The sequence below is a fragment of the Salmo trutta genome, chromosome 4 (assembly GCF_901001165.1).
Source record: "Salmo trutta chromosome 4, fSalTru1.1, whole genome shotgun sequence".
Lineage (NCBI taxonomy): Eukaryota > Metazoa > Chordata > Actinopteri > Salmoniformes > Salmonidae > Salmo > Salmo trutta.
In genome coordinates this window covers 24337916-24361852 of record NC_042960.1, presented here as the reverse complement: position 1 = coordinate 24361852, position 23937 = coordinate 24337916, and the positions used below count along the sequence as shown (strand labels likewise).

General features: G+C 43.1%; 2 protein-coding genes across 3 annotated transcripts in view; one reads left to right on the top strand and one right to left on the bottom strand.

Annotated features, from left to right (window-relative positions):
• LOC115192108 (protein cramped-like) overlaps positions 1-2547 on the bottom strand; it is a 58867-nt gene extending 56320 nt beyond the window's left edge. The window contains exon 1 of one of the 2 annotated variants that reach the window (XM_029750257.1): positions 2453-2547. The gene's annotated coding sequence lies outside the window, so the exon portion shown is untranslated. Of the gene's footprint in view, positions 1-896; positions 971-2452 lie in introns of those variants that run through there. The other variant, XM_029750256.1, reaches the window with a different exon arrangement.
• Positions 2548-2669: 122 nt separating this feature from the next.
• Positions 2670-18430, top strand: LOC115192110 (jupiter microtubule associated homolog 2-like). The gene is made up of 5 exons (XM_029750258.1): positions 2670-2852; positions 3958-4106; positions 16070-16215; positions 16332-16374; positions 16596-18430. Exons 1-5 carry the CDS (start codon positions 2797-2799, stop codon positions 16832-16834), a joined length of 633 nt encoding a protein of 210 aa, XP_029606118.1. The 5' UTR covers positions 2670-2796; the 3' UTR covers positions 16835-18430.
• The last annotated feature ends 5507 nt before the right edge of the window (positions 18431-23937 follow it).

Below are 23937 nucleotides of genomic sequence, written 5' to 3'. Positions count from 1 at the left end.
TGCATTAAAAAAGTTGCTTGTGATATTAACTCTCAGCTTCAGAAAGCAACAGCGGATACCTTATATTAAAGTACACTTAATGGAGAAACTAACCACAGTCACTCGAACCAATAGAATATTATGAGTGTTCAACTACAACAATATCTAATCCATATATACATAGAGCAGACACTGCATTTAACTTAATTTGCAAGTTACATATTACTTCTAACATGCACTGATACAGGTGTTTCATCCTTTTTATGCTTCACCCATCTCTTTAGACGTCTCCAAATATTTTGAGGGCAGAAACATTACTACTGTAGCTACAACTTTAAAATAACTGTCACGTCTCAAACACACACCCTTAATTCTTTGAAATGCATTCCCATGCAGGGAAAGAAGACGCAAACAATGTATTACTGTGTCAGATATGTGTTATCTAAATCATGATTGTCCAACCTAATGAGAGCAAACTCTTTTCAAACTCAAAATTTACAAAATTATATTTTTTCCTGCAGAAATATAAGAGTAGCTAATTGAATGCTCTATCGTTTGTTTGACTGGTTGCTTTATTCTGTGGTTGCTATCCTCACCTCCTCGGCTGATATAACAGCTGATTCTGTCTACTGATCTCTTTCCTCTCGTAACCCGTGTCATTTCTATAGGTACATTTTAGGAGGAGCGGGATACACACACTCCAAAAAACAACTAGCTTTACACGGGTGCTAACTACTAGCTAACGTTACTAGCTAAGTTAACTTTGGTAATGTTTGCTAGCGATGTGCCGCCAAAACCCAGTCAACTAATGATACTTGATAGCAAACGAATAGTCTCAAGCACAAATTCACACGAAATTATACACAGTATTGCATTCAGTTGCAGTGAGACAAAGATTAAGCAATTCATAAAATTACCTTGTCTTGACTTGTGTTTACGACTTCATGAGAAAACGTGCAAACTAAACTAACTCCGATTGACAACCTCCTCGTGCACAAGCACGCCCACTCAAACTCAAAAACAAATCTCCCGATTAGTCAGTTGAGGGAGAAAGACATATGATTGACATCTAAGAGCTCCAATTGTTGATGATAAAGAGGATGCAAATGAACCAATTGGATATCTCAATCAACATGCGTTATTGAGTGCGCGGGGAGTCATTTTACATTGGCCGGGCCAAAACCTGTCACGTCATCGAGCGAAAGCGGGGCCCTCACAAATCGAACATTTTGACAACAATGCAGCATGGAGCTTCGTCGAAATACTAAAAAATTCTAAAATAAACGTTTGAATTGTCTAGCTAGTTTTCATTGGGAAGGCAGATTAAATGTTTTTATAAAAATCAATCACTTTCGCATAATCCGTGGTTGCCATAGATGTCGCCCAGGCAGAAAGCTCTAAATATGATACATATTTGAATAGTTTTAGGTGTTTTTTGACAGACTCTTTTTAAATCAACTTTTATTTTGTTAGCTAATGAAGTTTTGATTTTATATATATTGATCCACAGCAGTGCAAGACTGTCAAGTCAGTTATTTTACTAACTGAACTGAGAAGCTAGCTGTTTAGCTAGTTAGCTACTGTAGCTGTTTGTGTTTAATTTGAAACAACGAGATGGCAGAGGCCTGTAGACTGTTGAATAGGGCAGGGGGTCACTACATTTTTTCCCCAAAATTGTTTATTTCAAGGACTATTCCAGCTGACTAGTGAACTTCAAGCGCCCTAAACTAGTGGCTGTATGGCTTCACCCAGGTGGGGTTTTCGGAGGATTTACCAAGGAGTCTACGACTGGGGATGGCAAGAGGTGTCCTGGCTTCTGACTTGTTTCCCCCCTGATTAACCCTTTATCTGGGCCTCAGTCAGAAGAGACGTGGGTGAGGATGGTGCACATGGAGAGTGGATTGGACACAGGATGTGACCTGTTGGACTTCCACCTGCCTCTGCTCTGTGGATGACCATGGAAGATCTTCCAGACAGAAATGACAATGGGCTCACTGAAATGTTTTGTTTTGTTGTTTTAAAGAGCTACTTTGTGATGTGTGCCTAATTATGTCATTTTTCTTTTGAGCCGACTCGCCGTTCAGAGTCCGGAACTTGCTGGCTCCAAGCCCTGGAGGCAGCCCGGTTCCAAATCGAATGCAATCAACTTTTAGCCAGTGCCTATGACACGGGCGACAGGATGAGATTAATCGAACCCCTTCATTTGAAAAGTTGGGTATAGCAATGGGACATATAATTCTAATTTAGTTTAGATAGATTTCTATGGTATGTTCCCCGCCTAGAACCAACATCACACGCGCCACCAATGTACTATCAATTCAAAACAAGGGGCGTTATTTGGCATGGGAAACACATGTTTACATTGCCTTAGCAAATGGAAGAGATAAAACAAAAGTAAAATGAACAGTAAACATTACACTCAGAAAAGTTACCACTATTTTAACTTTACTACCATGAAATACTGCTACATTACCTGGAACTGTTTCAAGTTAAAATGTTAGTTCCTTTTCCAGTTATGGAAATGTCGCTCAAAGTCCGGGCGAGTAAACCGCGTGCACCCAATATGACAGACAGGCGGAAAGCCAAATCACAATGGAAAAAGGGCGTTATCTTTAGTAATTTAACCAATGAAATTAGTCACACCTTTCGACTGAAAACGCTTTTGACCATTGAGGCTCTTCCCATTGCTGGCTCGTCCTATCGAGTTGGGTGGGGCTTTGCCCGGTTTCGGAAGGGCAACACGCAACCAACAAAACTTTTTAAAAAATTGAGCTAGCTACGACATTAATTTCCCCCCACACGAAGACAGTCATCACAATGACTTCGACGAACATGTTTTCAGGACTCGATAATGGCGCAAAGCCAAGTTCAAGGTAACACGAAATTGCATCCACAGGTTTTATTTGCAGCAGGCAAAATTCAAGCAACTAGCTGGCTATGTTTCTGAAAGCTACGCCTTATGCTCATTGGCCGCGAGCCTGTAAGAAGTATAACGTTAGCTAGCTAGATGGCACTTTGATGATACTAACGTTAACTAGTTATAAGACAATTTAGTGATACAATGTTTATTCCGTTTTGTCAGTAAACTTTTCGTTTGATAACAGCTAGGTAGCTCCTTATGGGCTTTGGGGTTTTTTTGGGGGGGGGCTGCGGAAATGGAAGCTCGTGGAATTCTTTTTTTTAATTCTTTTTTTTTTTTACATCGTAGCCAGCGATATGACGCTCATTGTTCTCTTGTTGCTTGCATTTTCAAAACAGGCACAGTCACCCACACCCCGTTTACAAACAACCTATTTCGAAAAAGTAATGGTAATTGGGCATATTTCACTGTTTTTTTGGCGCGGTCAACTATGGTTGTCTAACCCCCCTGCGAACATTCCAAGAACAGCCAGCTAACGTTAACTGGCTAAATATGTGTTCTGTGCTGAGTTGTGATCAGCTAACGTTACACAAATAAATGTGACTTTTAAACAGTTTATTTAGGTCAGCAGGCCTATGTAGCCTGCAGTCATACTGTAGTACAATTAGCCGATAACTAGATTATTTGGTCTTTAGCCACAGCTAATGTGGCCACAGCCACCATTTGTGGCCTGTCTTATAAGAAGCTGTGCATGCCGCATATTCTATTCCTAGATTTTGCTATATGCACGTTTTCATTATGGAACATTCTCTAATCATATTATCCCAGGCACTGCCTGCCTTTGTATATGATGAATGCTGACAGTAGAGTTTGGCCTACAGGCTATATACTCTACATCAGTGGTTCCCAACCAGGGGTACAAGGAAGCCACAGTGTGTTTTGCCTATCCACAGGGGGTACTTCAGAAGACTCATGAGACCATAGGCCTGCTGGTAAAGCGCATAAGGGGGTACTCCAGGGATACTCCAGGCAGAACAAAATTCATTTGGTGGTACAGTAACCAAAAAAGGTTAGGAACCAGTAAGTGAACCAACATGATTCTGATGTTTCCTTTTCAGAGTCCTGCGTCCCCCCGGAGGTGTCTCCAGTGACCTGTTCGGTGGCTACGAGGGAGAAGCAGTTGCGTCGAGACGGCCCCACAAGATGGCCTCCAACCTTTTCGCCCCACCAGAGCCCCAGGGTGTCATCAGGCGAACCAACCCACCAGGTGAGAGAGAGAAGGCCCCTTACTGGGCATACAAATTCCCTTTTCACACTACTGGGCTGAATTGATCCAAGCTGTTTTGCTCTGGCCTGGTTATGCATCCAAACATTGGGTGGCAGTCTGTGTTATTTTAGTCCTTAATACAGAATAAAGGTTATGCATCCACCATAGATGCTGGAACCATGAAAGGATGTTGGAACTATGATAGTTTCCTTTCACATAGTCCTTTCTATCAGAGCCAGGAAAGTACAGTTCGGGTCAGTGTGGAAAGGGAAGATGCTTCCTATGTCTTCCTACAAGGTGAGAGGGCCCCTGACTGGCCAATCAGACAGGCAACGACTGCCCTCCCTGGTTCTGGAGCTGTCAGAGCCTTTTCAGGTCTGTGTGGTGTGAAAACTGCCACTAAGGTGCTACATTAGCTTTTTTAAGGTTAAAAAAGGAGCCATTGATGAGTGTGAACTGACTCACCATCTCTTCCCCAAATCATGTTTGGATTGTATTGACATGCTGCAGTGCGTGTGTGTGTGTGTATTGAAATTGTGATTTGACACACATTTGATAAGGGCAACAGGTCACTTATTTTATCTGGTGACTTCAGTGTCACAAGACTCAACCAGCCAAATCAAATTTATTTTGTCACATACCCAGTTTAGCAGATGTTATTGCTGGTGTAGCGAAATGCTTGTGTTTCTAGCTCCAACAGTGCAGTAATATCTAACAATTCACAACAAAACACAATACACACAACCTAAAAGTAAAATAATGGAATTAAGGAATATATAAATATTAGGACGCGCAACGTCAGTGGCAGACTAAAATACATTAGAATAGAATAGAGTATATACATACGAGATGAGTAAAGCAAAAATATGTAAACATTATTAAAGTGACTAGTATTACATTATTATAGTGGCCAGTGATTTCAAGTCTTTGTAGATAGGGCAGTAACCTCTAACGTGCTAGTGATTGCTTTTTAACAGTCTGGTGGCCTTGAGATGGAAGCTGTTTATCAGTCTCTCGGTCCCAGCGTTGCACCTGGACTGACCTCGCCTTCTGGATGATAGGGGGGTGAACAGGCAGTGGCTCGGCTGGATGTTGTCCTTGATGTTATTTTTGGCTTTCCTGTGACAATCGGGTCCTGTAGGTCTCCTGGAGGGCGGGTAGTTTTCCCTCGGTAATGTGTCGGGCAGACCGCACCACCCTCTGGAGAGCCTTGCAGTTGTGGGCGTTGCAGTTGCTGTACCAGGCGGTGATACAGCCCGACAGGATGTTCTCAATTGTGCATCTGTAAAAGTTTGTCAGGGTTTTGGGTGACAAGCCAAATTTCTTCAGCCTCCTGAGGTTGAAGAGGTGCTCTTGTGCCCTTTTCACCACACTCTGTCTAGGTGGACCATTTCAAATCGTCGGTGATGTGTATGCAAAGGAACTTGAAGCTTCTATTCTAGCTAGTAACAATCAGTAGTAGGCCATTGTCGTTCCATGCGGTGAAATAACTGGGTGCTTAAGAGCCACAGCCCAGCCTCTTCATTGTTGAGTCCAGTGTAGGATTACATGCTGGCCAGGGTTTTCGTTAGCTGGTAAATGCCGCCTTTTGGCAAAAAAATAAGTGAAAAGCCGATAAATAAAATGGTGGCCGGCCAAATTGTCCGGAAAACATTTAAATCCATTGGAAACCATATTGATAATCCCTGTTTCCAGTGTTACCACTGAGAGGGGATTCTTTCTCCAAAACAGAGTACAGACGAATTCAAGATCACACTTTCTTGAGGACAAAGTATCGAGGCTGATGCACATTGCAAGCTCCTCCAAGGAGTTGAACAATTTTGATTTCCCACAGCAACGGCTAACTTTGAGCAGGCCAAGGTCTGGTGAAACGCTAGTAAATTAGCTAGGAAATTTGTGTTTTTCAGGCCCGGCCCTATCAGTTCTGCTGCCGCCCTAGGCAAGATATACTGCCCCTGTGTCGTATAGTGTAAAGATTTGAAATGTATTGACTAGAGTAATGATGTGCATCATGTGCAATTCAATTTAGCAGCACTTGGAAATCAAACATCGTTTCCAACTATTCACGTCAGTTGCAATCACTAGGCAATCAATTGCCTATAGTGGAAACAGACCTAGCCACGTACAGTGCTTTCGGAAAGTATTCAGACCCCTTGACTTTTTCCACATTTTGTTACATTACATGCTTATTCTAAAATTAGTCAATTGTGTTTTTCCCCCTCATCAATCTACACACAATACCCCATAATGACAAAGCCAAAAAAAAGAGTTTCAGAAATGTTTGAAAAAATAAAAAGCGGAAATACCACATTTAAGTATTCAGAACCTTTACTCAGTACTTTGTTAAAGCGCCTTTGGCAGCGATTACAGCAACGAGTCTTCTTCGGGTATGACGCACACCTGTATTTGGGGGGTTTCTCCCATTCTCTGCCAATCCTCTCAAGCTCTGTTAGGTTGGATGGGGAGCGTTGCTCCACAGCTATTTTCAGCTTTCTCCAGAGATGTTCGATCAGGTTCAAGTCCAGGCTCAAGGATATTCAGAAACTTGTCCCGAAGCCACTCCTGCATTGTCTTGGCTGTGTGCTTAGGGTTGTTGTCCTGTTGGAACGTGAACCTTGACACCAGTCTGAGGTCCTGAGTGATCTGGAGCAGGTTTTCATCAAGGATCTCTGTACTTTGTTCCGTTCATCTTTGCCTCGATCCTGACTAGTCTCCCAGTCACTGCCGCTGAAAAACATACCCACAGCATGATGCTGCCACAACCATGCTTCACAGTAGGGATCATTCCAGGTTTCCTCCAGACGTGACGCTTGGCATTCAGGCCAAAGAGTTCAATCTTGGTTTCAACAGACCAGAGAATCTTGTTTCTCATGGTCTGAGAGATCTTTAAGTGCCTTTTGTCAAATTCCAAGCGGGTTGTTGTGCTTTTATTTTATTTTATTTTTTTTACTGAGGAGTGCCTTCTGTTTGGCCACTCAACCATAAAGGCCTGATCAGGTCTTGGTCACCTCCATGACCAAGGCCCTTCTTCCCTGATTGCTCAGTTTGGCTGGGCTGCCAGCTCTAGGAAGAGTCTTGGGTGTTCAAAACTTATTCCATTTAACAATGATGGAGGACACTGGGTTCTTGGGGACCTTCAATGCTGCAGACAATTTTTGGTACCCTCCCCAGATCTGTGCCTCGACACAATCCCGTCTCAGAGCTCTATGGACAATTCCTTCGACCTCATGGCATGGTTTTTGCTCTGACATGCACGGTCAACTGTGGGGCCTTATATAGACAGGTGTGTCCCTTTCCAAACCATGTTCAATCAATTGAATTTACAGAAGGTAGAAACATCTCAAGGATGATCAATGGATACAGCATGCACCTGAGCTCAATTTCGAGTCTCATAGCAAAGGGTCTGAATTAGGGCTGGGCGACATGGCCAAAATATGATTCAAATTTTTGACGTGATTTCATGTTTTTGATTAAGAGTTCCAACTTTGCTTTATGCGTAGTGCGTGACCCTAGGGTGGCGTATGTATGTACACCACACACAATTTCAATCGGACTTTCTCCGTTCGGATTGTTTTATACTGTTCAACTTAAACCCAAAATAATTTCCTGCATTTCCTGCACTCATTTAAGATCATTTCCATGCGGCCACGATATGGGCAGAAATACTAGGCCTTAATTTTAACCTAATGTTTTTTAGAAAACATTTATTTAGATTTAAACACTTGGGTGAACTTTAGGAATCGTGGAAATGGAATGTTTATTATAATTCTATAGTTAGAATATAAATAATAGTGAGCACTTTAAATACATTGTTTGATATGACAATGAATGACAATGCCATGGACGAGTTCTTGTGACAGGGTAGGAACGAAAGTGATGTTCAGTGTTTCATAGGGGATCTTATAATCTTTGGCTACATTCAGTCTTTATTCATATAGCCAACATATTCATGCTTCGCATATTCCTCTTTGTGCAACAGTATCTTCTAAATCAATCAACATGCTGAATTAAGCCTCCACCAGTACTAGTATCAGGTTGTTTTAGCTAGCTACGTTTGCTCTGACTCAGTACTTTTACTTAGCTAGCCAGCTAACTAGCGATTAGCATTAGTGGCTAACACGATTTAGCTTAACTTGCTAAGAAAATACAAACTAGTTGTTTGCAGATGTAAGAAACACAAACTAATTTTGTGATTATAGAAATCTTATGGATTTATATTAAGATCAAAGTGGAAACATCGTTGTCATCAACATTTTTGCATGTGCTGCATTGACCATAAGTGTCTCGTGGTCATGCAACAACAAATGTGCTCCTTGTAAATAAGGTATTTCTGTTTTTTATTTTATAAATACATTTGCAAAAACTTCTAAAAAAAAACTGTTTTTGCTTTGTCCTTATGGGGTATTGGGGGGGATTGATTACATTTTCTAATAAGACTAACAACAAAATGTGGGAAAAGGCAGCTGGTCGGAATACCTTCTGAATGCACTGTATATCACACAAGTCACGACCCCCCCCCCCCCCCCCCCCCCCAGTTCAAATTACAATAAACACAACATTTATTAACATCTTCCAGGAGAACTGTAAAGAGTGCGATATCATTTGAGCTTTGGAAACAAGTGCTTCGTTAATACTTGGCGCAGGCCTCATTTCACAGGAGAATTGTAAATATACAGCCATGTTTGTGTACAGCCATGTTTTATTTATTAGGCATGAACATTTTAAATTAGGTGTAAAGGAAATTCAATTAAGAGGCCCAAATTGAATTTGAAAACGGCGATTTTGTTATTTATTAAAGTGTTCATACAAGTAGCCTATAGGACGGAGTTTGCAAAATTACACTGATCAAAAATATAAACGCAACATGTAAAGTGTTGGTCCTGTTTCATGAGCTGAAATAAGATTCCAGAAATGTTCCATATGCACAAAAAGCTTTTTTCTCTAAAATGTGGCGCACAAATTTGTTTACATCCCTTTGCTAAGATAATCCATCCACCTGACAGGTGTGGCATATCAACAAGCTGACTAAACAGTGTGATCATTACATAGCCGTGTCTGAATCCTGGCTTAGGAAGGCCACCAAAAATGTCCATCCCCAACTACAACAAATTGGATGCAGTCTATCACAGTGCTGTCTGTTTTGTCACCAAAGCCCCGTATACTACCCACCACTGCGACCTGTATGCTCTCGTTGGCTGGCCCTCGCTACATATTCGTTGCCAAACCCACTGGCTCCAGGTCATCTACAAGTCTTTGCTAGGTAAAGCCCCGCCTTATCTCAGCTCACTGGTCACCATAGCATCACCTACCCGTAGCACGCGCTCCAGCAGGTATATTTCACTGGTCATCCCCAAAGCCAACACCTCCTTTGTCCACCTTTCCTTCCAGTTCTCTGCTGCCAATGACTGGAATGAATTGCAAAAATCACTGAAGCTGGAGACATATCTCCCTCACTAACTTTAAGCATCAGCTGTCAGAGCAGCTTACTGTACCTGTACACAGAGCATCTGTAAATAGCCCACCCAATTACCTCATCCCATATTGTTACCTCCCTAATCTTACTACATTTGCACACACTGTACATTTTATATTTTTCTATTGTGTTTTTATCCCATGTGCAACTCTGTTGTCGCACTGCTTTGCTTTATCTTGGGCAGGTCGTCGTTGTAAATGTGAACTTGTTCTCAACTGGCCTACCTGGTTAAATAAAACATAGGTGTACTCTGTTCTGGGGACAATGTAAGGCTGCTCTAAAATGTGCAGTTTTGTTACACAACACTGCCACAGATGTCTCAAGTTTTGAGGTAGCGTGCAATTGGCATGCTGACCTCAGGAATGTCCACCAGAGCTGTTGCCAGAGAATTTAATATACATTTTTCTACCATAAGCTGCCTCCAACCTAATTTTAGAGAATTTGGCAGTACGTCCAACCGGCCTCTCAACCGCAGACCACGTGTAACCATGCCAGCCCAAGACCTTCCTCACCTGCGGGATTGTCTGACACCAGCCACTGAACAGCTGATGAAACTGGGTTTGCACAAATGCAGTATTTCTGCACAAACGGAAACCATCTCAGGGAAGCTCATCTGTGTGCTCATGGTCCTCACCAGGGTCTTGACCTGTTATGCAGTTTGGTGTCGTAACTTATTTCAGTGGGCAAATGCTAACCTTCGGCATGCTGGAAAAGTGTGCTCTTCACTGAATAATCCCGGTTTCAACTGTATCGGGCAGACCGCATTTATGGCGTCGTGTGTGCGAGTGGTTTGCTGATGTCAACTTTGGGGGGGGAGTGCCCCATGGTGGCGGTGGGGTTATGGTATGGTTAGGTGTAAGCTACTGACAACGAACACAATTGCATTTTATCGATGGCAATTTGAATGCACAGAGATTCTGTAACGAGATCTTGAGGCCCATTGTTGTGACATTTATCCACTTACATCACCTCATGTTTCAGCATGATAATGCAAGGCCCCATGACGCAAGGATCTGTTCACAATTTCTGGAAGCTGAAAATGTCCCAGTTCTTCCTTGGCCTACATACTCACCCGACATGGGACAACATTCCACAGGCCACAATCAACAGCCTGATCAATTCTATGTGAAGATGTCATGCTGCATGAGGCAAATAGTGGTCACACCAGATACTGACTAGTTTTGTCCTGTGGAATAAATATTGTGGATCTTAATGTTTTTCCTCATAATCCTGGACTATCGGACCCCAATTTTATTACGTTTGCAATCGCAACAAATAATCTGCTCAGACCCCAAGCAAGGATCATCAAAAGCCGTGCTAGAAATTCTCGGACTACCCAAAGATTCCCAGATGCCCTTCCAGACTCCCTCCACCTACCCAAGAACGTCAGAGTACAACAATCAGTTAACCACCAAACTGAGGAACTTAATGTAACCTTGCGTAATACCCTAGATGCAGTCGCACCCCTAAAAACAAGAAATATTTGTCATAAGAAACTAGCTCCCTGGTATACAGAAAATACCCGAGCCCTGAAGCAAGCTTCCAGAAAATTGGAACGGAAATGGCGCTACGCCAAACTGGAAGTCTTCCGACTAGCTTAGAAATACAGTACCGTGCAATATCGAAGAGCCCTCACTGCTACTCGATCATCCTATTTTTCCTACTTAATTGAGGAGAAGAAGAACAATCCTACATTTTCTTTTTGATACTGTCGCAAAGCTAACTAAAAAGCAGCATTCCCCAAGAGAGGATGGCTTTCACTTCAGCAGTGATACATTCATAAACTTCTTCGACGAAAAGATCATGACCATTAGAAAGCAAATTACGGACTCCTCTTTCAAGGGAGACACATTTTTTAATACTATATCTCTTGACACATTGATGAAAATAGTCATGGCCTCAACCTTCAAGCTGCATACTGGACCCTATTCCAACTAAACTACAGAAAGAGCTGCTTCCTGTGCTTGGCCCTCCCATGTTGAACATAATAAACAGCTCCCTATCCACCGGATGTGTACCAAACTCACTAAAAGTGGCAGTAATAAAGCCTCTCTTGAAAAAGCCAAACCTTGACCCAGAAAATATGAAAAACTGTCGGCCTATATCAAATCTCCCAATCCTCTTAAAATATTTAGGGACAGCTGTTGCACAGCAGCTCACTGCCTTCCTGAAGACTAACAATGTATATGAAACGCTTCAGTCTGGTTTTATACCCCATCATAGCACTGAGACTGCACTCGTGAAGGTGGTAAATTACCTTTTAATGGCGTCAAAGGCTCTGCATCTGTCCTCGTGCTCCTAGACCTTAGTGCTGCTTTTGATACCATCAATCGCCACATTATTTTGGAGAGATTGGAAACCCAAATTGGTCTACATGGACAAGTTCTGGCCTGGTTTAGATCTTATCTGTCAGAAAGATAGCAGTTTGTCTCTGTGGATGGTTTGTCCTCTGACAAATCAATTGTAAATGTCGGTGTTCCTCAAGGTTCCGTTTTAGGACCACTATTTTCACTATATATTTTACCTCTTGGTGATGTCATTCAGAAATATGTTAACTTTCACAGCTATGTGGACGATACACAGCTGTACATTTAGATGAAACATGGTGAAGCCACAAAATTGCCTTCCCTGAAGCCTGTGTTTCAGACATAAGGAAGTGGATGGTGGCAAATGTTTTACTTTTAAGCTCAGACAAAACAGAGATGCTAGTTCTTGGTCCCAAAAAACAAATATCTTCTGTTGGATCTGACAATTAATCTTGATGGTTGTACAGTTGTCTCAAATAAAACTAAAGGACCTCGGCGTTACTCTGGACCCTGAACTCTCTTTTGACGAACATATCAAGACTGCATGAAGGACAGCTTTATTTCCATCTTCGTAACATTGCAAAAATCAGAAACTTTCTGTCCAAAAATGATTCATAAAAATTCATCCATGCTTTTGTCACTTCTAGATTAGACTACTGCAATGCTCTACTTTCAGGCTATTTGGATAAAGCACTAAATGAGCTTCAGTTAGTGCTAAACACGGCTGCTAGAATCTTCACTAGAACCAAAAAAGTTGATCATATTTCTCCAATGCTAGCCTCTCTACACACTGGCTTCCTGTTAAGGCTAGGGCTGATTTCAAGGTTTTACTGCTAACCTACAAAGCATTACATGGGCTTGCGCCTATCTTTCCGATTTGGTCCTGCCGCACATACCCACACGTACACTACGGTCACAAGATGCAGCCTTCTTTACTGCCCCTAGAATTTCTAAGCAAACAGCTGGAGGCAGGGCTTTCTCCTAAAGAGCTAAATTTTTATGGAATGGTCTGCCTATCCACGTGAGACACGCAGATTCGGTCTCGACCTTTTAAGTCCTTATTGAAGACTCATCTCTTCAGTAGGTCCCATGATTGAGTGTAGTCTGGCCCAGGGGTGTGAAGGTGAACGGAAAGGCACTGGAGTGACGAACCACCCTTGCTGTCTCTGCCTGGCCGGTTCCCCTCTTTCCACTGGCATTCTCTGCCTCTAACCCTATTATGAGGGTTGAGTCACTGGCTTACTGCTGCTCTTCCATTCCGTCCCTAGGAGGGGTGCGTCACTTGAGTGGGTTGAGTCTCTGACGTGATCTTCCTGTCCGGGTTGGTGCCCCCCACGTGGGGGAGATCTTCGTGGGCTATACTCGGCCTTGTCTCAGGGTAGTACGTTGGTGGTTAAAGATATCCCTCTAGTGGTGTGGGGGCTGTGCTTTGGCGAAGTGGGTGGGGTTATATCCTGCCTGGTTGGCCCTGTCCAGGGGTATAGTCATATGGAGCCACAGTGTCTCCCGACCCCCTCCTGTCTCAGCCTCCAGTAATTGTGCTGCAATAGATTGTGTTGGGGGGCTAGGGTCAGTCTGTTATATCTCAAGTATTTATCCTGTCTTATCCGGTGTCCTGTGGGAATTTTAAGTATGCTCCCTCTAATTCTCTCTCTCGTTCTCTTCTTTTGGAGGACCTGAGCCCTAGGACCATGCCTCAGGACTACCTGGCCTGAACTCCTCCCCAGTCCACCTGGTCGTGCTGCTGCTCCAGTTTCAACTGTTCTGCCTGTGGCTATGAAACCCTGACCTGTTCACCGGACGTGCTAACCTGCTGTTGTCGACTCTCTCTACCGCACCTGCTGTCTCTAACTCTGAATGATCGGCTTTGAAAGCCAACTGACATTTACTCCTGAGGTGCTGACCTGTTGCACCCTCTACAACCACTGTGGTTATTATTTGACCCTGCTGGTCATCTGTGAACGTTTGAACATTTTGGCCATGTACTGTTATAATCTCCACCCGGCACAGCCAGAAGAGGACTGACCACCCCTCAGAGCCTGATTCCTCTAGGTTTCTTCTTAGGTTCCTGCCTTTCTTGGGAGTTTTTCCTAGCCAACGTGCTTTTACATCTGCATTGTTTGGGGTTTTAGGTTGGGTTTCTGTATAGCACTTTGTGACAGCTGATGTAAAAAGGGCTTTTATAAATAAATGTGATTTATTTTGTTATCCATTCCCCTACTCTTTTTTTTATTTTTTTATTTTTTTTTCCCTGAATCTGTGACCAACCGATATCTGTATTCCCAGTCACGTGAAATCCATACATTGGGCCTCCACCTCCAAATCGATCCCTCTCCAGAGTACAGGCCTCAGTGTAACCCTCATTCCTTCGACGATTAAAGCGAATCTGACCATCACCCCTGGTGAGACTTAATCGCGACTCGTCAGTGAAGAACACTTTTTGCCAGCCCTGTCTGGTCCAGCAACGGTGGGTTTCTGCCCATAGGCGACGTTGTTGCCGGTGATGTCTGGTGAGGACCTGCCTTACAACAGGCCTACAAGCCCTCAGTCCAGCCTCTCTCAGCCTATTGTGGACAGTCTGAGCACTGATGGAGGGATTGTGTGTTCCTGGTGTAACTTGGGCAGTTGTTGTTGCCATCCTGTACTTGTCCCGCAGGTGTGATGTTTAGGTGTTACACGTGGTCTGCCACTGCGAGGACGATCAGCTGTCCGTCCTGTCTCCCTGTAGCGCTGTCTTAGGCGTCTCACAGTACGGACATGGCAATTTATTGCCCTGGCCACATCTGCAGTCCTCATGCCTCCTTGCAGCATGCCTAAGGCACGTTCAAGCAGATGAGCAGGGACCCTAGGCATCTTTCTTTTGGTGTTTTTCAGAGTCAGTAGAAAGGCCTATTTAGTGTCCTAAATTCTCATAACTGTGACCTTAATTGCCTACCGCCTGTAAGCTGTTTGTGTTAACGACCGTTCCACAGGTGCATGTTCATTAATTGTTTATGGTTCATTGAACAAGCATGGGAAACCGTGTTTAAACCCTTTACAATGAATATCTGTGAAGTTATTTGGATTTTTACAAGTTATCTTTGAAAGACAGGGTCCTGAAAAAGGGCGTTTCTTTTTTTGCTGAGTTAATGAACTATAACTCAGTCAAAACTTTAAACTTGTTGGGTTTTTATATTTTTGTTCAGTGTATATTATACTAATATTATATTTTGAAGTTTTATTACTATGGAGGTGACTTGTTCTTCTAGACTAAATGTTTTCTTTATTCAACTGTTCCATTTATGATTTATAGCAGGGATGAAGACGCAACGGGCAATGTTTTGCTTTTCAGTAAAACCTGTCATGTTGGTATAAGAATGTCATAATTTTTTTTATTAGAAATGTACAGGCTAATTTCTATTCTGTTAAGATTAATTACAATAATCTAAATGTGATTTTGAGTACTGTGGGTGGACGCCCTAATGCGGTACACACATGATGCATATGGATGTCCGGTAAATTTAAAATTTCTGCCGCCAAATTTTCCTAATGGTGACTGAGATTTTCATTAGTTAAACGAAGTTTGGGCCACATGTAATCTAGTGACATCACATGACTGGATCAATATGTCTATATTGAGGCCAGGGGTCAGAGATGGTTAAATTAAAATATGTTATCATGAGTTTCTATTGTCTCTCTGCACATCGAGCTGGTTTGTCTTCCAGTTTTCAGCCCTTCTGCCTCTGGTAGAATGTTCTAGAAAGAATTATGACGGCACACGCCCAGATATTGAAATGTTATCTTACTGCGAAATGTAATGCCTCATATCAGTCCAGGCTGTGCAACAAGCTCTTCACCATACCTATAGCATAATGAGGGTAGGACTGGGCTTTGTGTGGAGGTTTGAGGCCTGGTTCAATTTGGTTGGAGGGAGTACAGTCGTCATGTTGCCAGTAATTGGTCAGATAAGAAGTTTGAGTAGTGAAAATTCTATAGAAATGTTAATCACAAAAAAGTGGTTGGGGTGTGGAGATTTGACTTGTCTGTCTTTTCCTCAATGCCTTCAATAATGTTCAACTTTAATGCCTTGTAAATTATTTGATTCTTTCTGTATTCTATTCTAAGGCGTTGACAGCGCCATTTCACCAGGTCAAATTCCTGGTGCATGTAAAAAATATTTGACTCGCTGTCCTTCCTCGATGCAGGGGGTAAAAGCAGTGGGATATTTGGTTCTCCAGATGCCCCAGCCGAGCAACGGAGACCCGTACCCCCAGGCGACAACACCAGCAACATCTTCTGGGGGCTAGAGAGTGCCCCTCCCTCTGACAAAGCCCATTCCAACAAGCCAAAGGTAATCCAGACCATCCTTGTCCCCCAGTCTCTCCCATTCCAAATCACTAATGGTTATGGATTTCTAATTTGCATGATGTGTAGGCTACATTGACATGTTCTCCCTATTATTCCTAGGACAACATTTCTGTGGGTGAAAGTCCCATACCCGAGCCCCCAGGTGAGTTTGACATGGATAATGGATTCGGGCTACCACTTTACAGCCCGCTGTCTGCCAGGCAGTTACTAGAAATGACTTGTTGACCAAGCTAATAATAATAATGACTTAATAATTGCATAATTATTAATTACACAATAGTTTCTTTAAGATGTTTTGGTACCAGGTAAATCTAACTCGGTTTCTAATCTTTTCTCTTATCCCTCTCTCCCTTTCGCTCTCAGCTCCTCTGCCGAAGGAGATTCCGGCCAAGGAGGAGAAGGAAGAGAATGTCGCCTCCCCTCCCCCCACTCCCACCAAAGCAGCGGTGGAGACTGCGCCTGCTCCCTCGGCCAAGAAGCCAGAGGCCTCCCTTAGTGAGCTCTCACTGAAGGACCATGAGCCCCACCTCGGCCCCCGCCCCCGCTCCCACAACAAGGTCCTTAACCCCCCAGGAGGGAAGTCTAGTGTGGTCTTCTACTGATCCAGCTCCTTCATCCCATCTCTATTCATGTATGCATCCCAAATGGCACCTTATTCCCTATATAAGTAAGTAACCCTTGTCCAAGACAGAATGGCACATCTCTTGTTTCTGTAGCGTGAGGCTGCTTGATGTACAAGTACACCCCCTGGACAGGACAAGTTTATGGTCCCTGGTCAAAATTAGTGGACTGTATAGGAAACAGGGAGCCATTTGGGACACAACCCATGCACACCACTATTCTCTGTTCTGTTCATTTTCCCTTTTCACTCTGTCCTTCCATGTGTTGCACTTTCTAATCTAACCCATTCTTGACCTAACCTCCCCCTGTTCATTTTAGATTCTTTAGATTATGTTGCTATCAAGCAGGAAGAAAATCATCTCAATCATTTTTACAGGCTAAATTCCTGTCCAATCATTCAAAATGGTTAAATTCCCGATTCATTGCAAGGGTTCTATTTCTTGCTGTAAATGTTATTTTTTGTATTACATGGTTTTAAATGTTATTGTGTTGATTACAAAGGTTCATTTTAGTCAATCACTGGCATCTATTTGGAATTCCGAGTATGACTCAGCTGTGTATCTGTGTCGGCATTGAGATCTATTTGTTGCCCATGCAAATGGTTGTCATAGTAAGCCCTTAAGTGATCAAAATCCCTCTTTACTGTCAGTTTAACAGGTATCGCTATATCATGCTCATTCTGTCCTCCATTTCATCACACTCCTTTTCTCTCTCTCCACTAATAATCAAACATATCCTGTTCAGGGAAAAAAAGCAAAAAATCGACTAACTAATGAATGCAAAGCAAAGAGCTATGGGCAGTACCCATGATGCATTGCACACCCCCAAAGTTCTTGTTCTTCGGAAGAAATTCCACTATGATTTTATATATCGCCCATGCAAATGGCTGAATGTGTTGTGGTTGTTCCCTGCTCTGTTGCCATTGCTTGCTGTTAGAGGATTGTATCCACTCGGGGAGGCCTCTGTTTTAAATTAAAACGTCTGCTGTACACAAGTGAACTCTGGAATAGTAAATGACTGGTCAAAATACAGATGGGGACTTGGGAGACCCTAAGGAACCCTTAGCCACCCATACACCGCACCACGTTCCAGGCTGCCTACGTAGCAGTTGCGCACCATTTCTTACAAAGCCTGGATAAGCGTTTTAACATGTCAGTAACCAGTATGGCTAGTTTCGCGTCAACGTATAAACCTTTTAAGACTTTGGTGGAAGTCTGAGTTCAGCATGTATTAAAGGCTGTGCGTAATGACTTAGTGCAAATAAACATTTATTTTGCCATTAAATCCCCATGTACTGAATGAAAAATACAAGTTAAATGGGACCTACTTTACACTCAAAAAAAGGTTGGATGGAAACCTGGTTAATAACTGCATCAACTGACTGTAGATGGCGTGGTATTAAATCATTCGTTGATTTGTGCAGTGTGGCCGGTTTGTATGTAGTCTGGAACGCGCCCCTGTTCAAGGTCTCCTGGTGCCATAACCCCTGAGTGTTGGAGTGCCTGGCAGGCAAAGTTCACAGCAGAGGAAAAGCAAAAATAACCTGTGTATTGCAATAAAACTTATTTTCAGACTCATCTTTTGTCTATTTTGCTGTTTTCATGGCTTACGTATTGGCGGTGTTAATATATTGATTAAATAATGGAATCATCACAATTTGCAATTTCAGCCTAAGGGTTGTATTTATTAGTGTACACTGTAGCAAAGGTTTTGCAGTGAAAAACTAGTTATTTTTAGTTCAGGTAGTCAGTTCCTCCATTTTGGCCCACTTTAGTGTTTAGTGAATACAAACCAGATTAATACATTGGGAGGGTTCATCCTCTGTTAGCTTTTTGAAATAGGATATTTGGCACACCCCTTATTGTAGGTGTTGTCAATACTCTGAATGCAAGAAATGTCATGATGGAAATTCCATTCCCTGATTCTTTAGTTTATGTTCATTCAACCTTGAACAACTATAAAATTAAAGTACTTTGAGTTTACATGTGATTGTTTTTATTGCTGTGTTTATGGCTGCTGTATGCTAATTTCCCCCTTTGGCGGTTGCTAAAGTCTAATTTACCCTTGTGTGTAATGTCAAGGCATGCTTGAATATTCTAAACACAAACTAGGCCTTTATCACTATAATATAATCACATGTATTTTTGCCCCACACTTAGTGATGCCTTTGTGTGCTCTGCTCATGGCCTTTGACTTCTGTTGGAGTAAGGTGGTTCATCTCACATGACAGATGTCTCATGGAGTTACGCCGGCCACCCTCAGGTGCATAGAGGCAGTCTAATACATCTGCTTGGCCTTGGGAATTTGGGCTGCTTTTGAGATCAATTGAGAGAGTTTACAACTTATTTCCATTCACTGTCAGTACCATTGTACATGTTTGGCATTATGGCATGACAAGGAGTTGCATGATGGCACAAACATACTGATATTCAGACTAGCCACAAGGAGAATATAGTTCCAACTTGGACCACCAGAGGGTGCTGCTTTACAATACCAGGACTTGACGAATGAGGCTGAACCAGTGGAGAAGAACCATCCCCAGTGAATTTAATAAAAAATGGTGTGATATGACTGATTAATGTGATGACGTGTTTATCGAATCAACTATTTTTAATGGTTATCACATTTACCATGTAACAACTCATGGAATAAGTTGTTTAACGAGTTACCATCTCCCGAATTAACTCAAGATTACATATAAATTATATCGATAAGTCACATCAATCATTACCTCATATCAGTCTCATTCTGAACGTCGCAGACTTCTTGCAGGAATGCAAACTTGTACCTTTCGGCGAAATTCGCCGTTTTGAATCCAAAATAGGTGACCTACGTGATTCATGTAGAGCCGTTGAGAAAAGTTGTTTGGGGGGGGCTTTGGTTGACTACGAGCTGTATGCGAACGAGTGATGCACGTTTTGGACCAATACTGGCTGTATCCAAGGCTCTGCCAATCGTTCACATAACAGAATGCAGCACGCCACTGACGAGACAACAAATTTGCTAGTTACAGCATCAGCGTGCACTCTGGAAAGAGCGGAGAGTGGAAAGGCAGTTTGACAGTTAACAGCAGCGTGTCCCTTGAACGATAACGAAGAGGTAGGTGAGAAGCCTGACCACGGAGACTGGGGTGATGAAGCATACTTCATGAGCTGTAACTGGAAAAACAACTGGCATTTGGAAAGTTTGAGGTGAGGGAGAAACTGGTAGAACAAGTCGTGTTAGCATTGTCAAGTATCTTGCTAGCTGGATCGAATTCTCCGTTAGCTAGCCAGAGAAATGTTGAGGAACATTAGCCAACTTAACTGATCAAATAATTGAGTTTGGTGTGTGAAAATTAGCTGGCTAATGAAGTCAGACAGCTAACGTTAGCGAGTTAAAGTTATAACATCAGATGAGCTAACATTAGTAACCTAACCAATTCGCTATACTATTAACTGGTATACGACTCCTTGCCATTCTTCAAGTTATAACGCGTTAGTTGCTTACTGGACCCTGGCAATCTGAAATGTTAACTAGCTAACGAACTGTTTTCCATCTACAGTATGTGGTTAATTTTCAGAATGAGAGAATTGGGTGAAAATGAGGCGTTGCTTGTTAAACAAGTGGATTCGGGGATCAAGTGTAGTTAGAGCTGGGCCTGGCTTTAGCCTAAGCTGGAAGCCACTATAGAGTTGAAAGGAACACTACACACTTTTCCTTTATTACTTTTTCAATACAGTGGCTAAAAATGACAGTCCTTATTCAACTAACACCATAAGTCTCTCGGTCTCAACTACAGAGTTAGTCTTTCAGGAGGCTTGAGACTACACTGTGATCTGCGCAGTACTCGTGGTGTGCCACAAGACACAGATAAGGCATCTCCCAGTGGAGCTGGGTGTGAGGGCACCGGAGCGGGTTGGGTGTTTGTGATAGAAAGTCCATCACCCTCAGCAGGAACCACTGAATGCCCCTGTTCCTCAGATATTGTTTCCAGTGGGGTTTCAACTTGTATTCTACCCCCTGCCGCGGTTCTGTCTGCAAACATGGTATTTTCTTTGTCATAGCGCAGGCGGATGTGGTCCTGGTGTCTGCGCATGACTCGACCATCAGTCAGTTTGACCACTCTGACTCAGAATGATACCTGGCAACCAACGTTGGCTGCTTGTGAAGTTGCGAATGTAGACATTGTCATTGGGTTTTAACTGTCTCTCCCTCGCGTGGGGGTCATGTTTCTCCTGCTTCCGTTCCACTCATGCTTTGATATCCGGACACAGTAGATCCAGGTGAGCTTTTGGCTTTCTGCTCATCAACATCTCAGCTGGAGCCTGTCCTGTTGTGGTGTGATGCGGTACTGGAACAAGAACCGAGAGAGCTTAGTTGTGATGGTTCCCCCAGTCATCTTTTTGAGCCTCTCTTTCAGTGTCTGCACAGCCCGCTCCGCCAAATCATAGCTAAATGTTGTTGCTTTGTCAGACATGAGAGTCAGGCAAACCATGTGTTGCAAACACCTGCCAAAGCATTTTGATGGTTGTGGTTGCTGTGATGTTGCTTATGATGTAAGACTCCAGCCACTTGGCGTGAGCGTCCACCATGACAAGGGACATTTGGCCCTTTGCAGGGCCTGCAAAGTCTATGTGCAGCCTGGACCATGGGTGGTTCCACAGATGTAGTGGCGTGGGCGGTGCCATCTTCTGGTTGATCTGGCACTCAGAACATGATTTCACTTTGTTTTCTACGTCCTGATCCATGTTTGGCCACCAGATGTAAGATCTGGCTAAACTTTTCATTCGGGAGGCACCCAGGTGAGCCTCATGAACCTCATCCATGACTTGTGCACGGCCAGGGGTGGAACAACCACTCTTGGACCACCAGAGTATGCAGCCATCCTGCACACTCAGCTCAGTTTTGCGCTTTGCATAAGGTCTGTCCCTTATCCTCCATGACAGGAGGCCAACCCTGCATAAGGAATCATTTCACTTGGGCCAGGATAGGATCCCGGTCTGTCCACTGTTTGATCTGTTTGGCATTCACAGGTGAGTTTGACAATCTCTCCATTAGTAAAATTGTCTCGGGGGGGGCACCACAGTTTGTGGTGGGCATCTCTGGTAGCGCGAGACGGCTGAGCGCGTTTGCATTGTCCTTCCTCGCTCTGTACACTATAGTGTACTGGTAAGCTGACATTGTGAGGGCCCAGAAAATCATATTTAAATGTATATCAAACCATTTTGAAATGTTGACCCTGATGTCACACACAGGCCCATTTTTATTTATAGAAACACCCATATGTTTACTTTTACTCAAGTATGACAATTGAGTACTTTTTCCACCACTCACCCAGCCTGAATTTAAAATGGATTCAATTTAGATATTCTGTCACTGGCCTAAACACTATCCCATAATGTCAAAGTGTATATTGGTTTTAGTAATTCAACCCCTTCGTTATGGCAAGCCTAAATAAGTTCAGGAGTAAAATGTGCTTAACAAGTCACATAAGTTGCATGGACACTGTGCAATAATAGTGTTTAACATGATTTTCTTTTATGACTACCTCATCTCTGTACCCCACACACAATTATCTGTAAGGTCCCTCAGTTGAACAGTGAATTTCAAACACAGAAATTCACAAAAAGCAGACATATCCGTTTGAGCATGGCAAAGTTATTAATTACACTTTGGATGGTATATCAATACAACCAGTCACTACAAAGTATTTCCTAACTCAGTTGCCAGAGAGGAAGGAAACCGCTCAGGGATTTCACCATGAGGCCAATGGTGACTTTAAATCAGTTGGTTTAATGGCTGTGATAGGAGAAAACTGAGGATGGATCAACAAAATTGTAGTTACTCCATAATACTAACCTAAATGACAGAGTGAAAAGTAAGCCTTTACAGAATAAAAATATGCATCCTGTTTGCAATAGAGTACCACAGTATGAGTCATAATACTCATAAAACCTAGCGGTCAAACAGGGAAATAGTTCCAATCGTTATTCCACCATTCACTTTTCCCATAGGGTATTTTAGAAACACAAATACGGCCTGTTTCGTGTAGGCTTGCCCTGGCGTGACGTTTTGATAACCCTGTAAATCTCTAGGACAAGGTGACTTTTATATTCGCCTGTATTTACCCCCCCCCCCCCATTCGAATCCAAGATGGCGTAGCAGTCAGACGTCTTTGTCCTGTCGTGTCCCTTGTATATATCTTTTTACATATTTTTCTTTGCATATCTTTTAAAAATATTTTCCTAAACCTCAACTTCTAAATACTCTCCTGCAACCCGCCTCACCCAATGTGGCGTGGATCTTTTTTTTCCTAAAGTATTTCTATTTACTTCGGATCTGGAATCCCTCAACTGAAGCTAGCCAGCTAACTGCCTACCAGTTATCAGTCAGCAAACCATTGCTAGTGGTCATCAGCTAACCTTTAGTTCGGAAAGCTCTCGCCAGTTCAAACAATGTGACTCAAACCAGAGCATAACGGACCTATTATTATTATTATTATTATTTTTTTTTTTAATTCCACATATCCCCGGATTCCTACTGCAAACTCTGAACATTTTCATCTGGATCTTCGCAACTAGCTAACCGCAATCCCGGGTGACTACTGGCAAGCGTTTCCATCCCGGAGCAAGCACCAATTAGCCTGAAGCTAGCCCAGCCAGGGCTCCTGTGCTACCACCGAAGCCCACTCCTGGGCTACAAAATCCGGACCCCTTCTACTGCCGGTACGGGGCACAGAACCCCACCGATCCTCTACGACTGGAATACCGACATAATCTCCCCGAGGATTCCAACAGGCCCCTCAGGCGCGACGTCCGCTGAAGGCCCATTCTGCTAACCGCGGCCTACTAGCTACCTAGAGCTACTTGGAACCCTACTAATTCCACGACTGGTCTATCGACGTCACCGCACGAAGAGGCAAAAACAGACTTAACCCCATCGTGACGTCCCCCAAAGGCTAACTTGCTAGCCCCGGTCTGTTAACTGCTAGCTTGCCTGCCCCGGTCTGTTAACTGCTAGCTTGCCTGCCCCGGTCTGCTAACTGCTAGCTTGCCTGCCCCGGTCTGCTAACTGCTAGCTTGCCTGCCCCGGTCTGCTAACT

Bases quoted from the DNA above. Each gene is read 5' to 3' on its own strand.
- LOC115192110 (XM_029750258.1), top strand. From the start codon at position 2,797: ATGACTTCGACGAACATGTTTTCAGGACTCGATAATGGCGCAAAGCCA. The intron at 4,107-16,069 runs GTGAGAGAGAGA...TCCTCGATGCAG, and splicing joins CAGGCGAACCAACCCACCAG to GGGGTAAAAGCAGTGGGATA. The intron at 16,216-16,331 runs GTAATCCAGACC...TATTATTCCTAG, and splicing joins CCCATTCCAACAAGCCAAAG to GACAACATTTCTGTGGGTGA.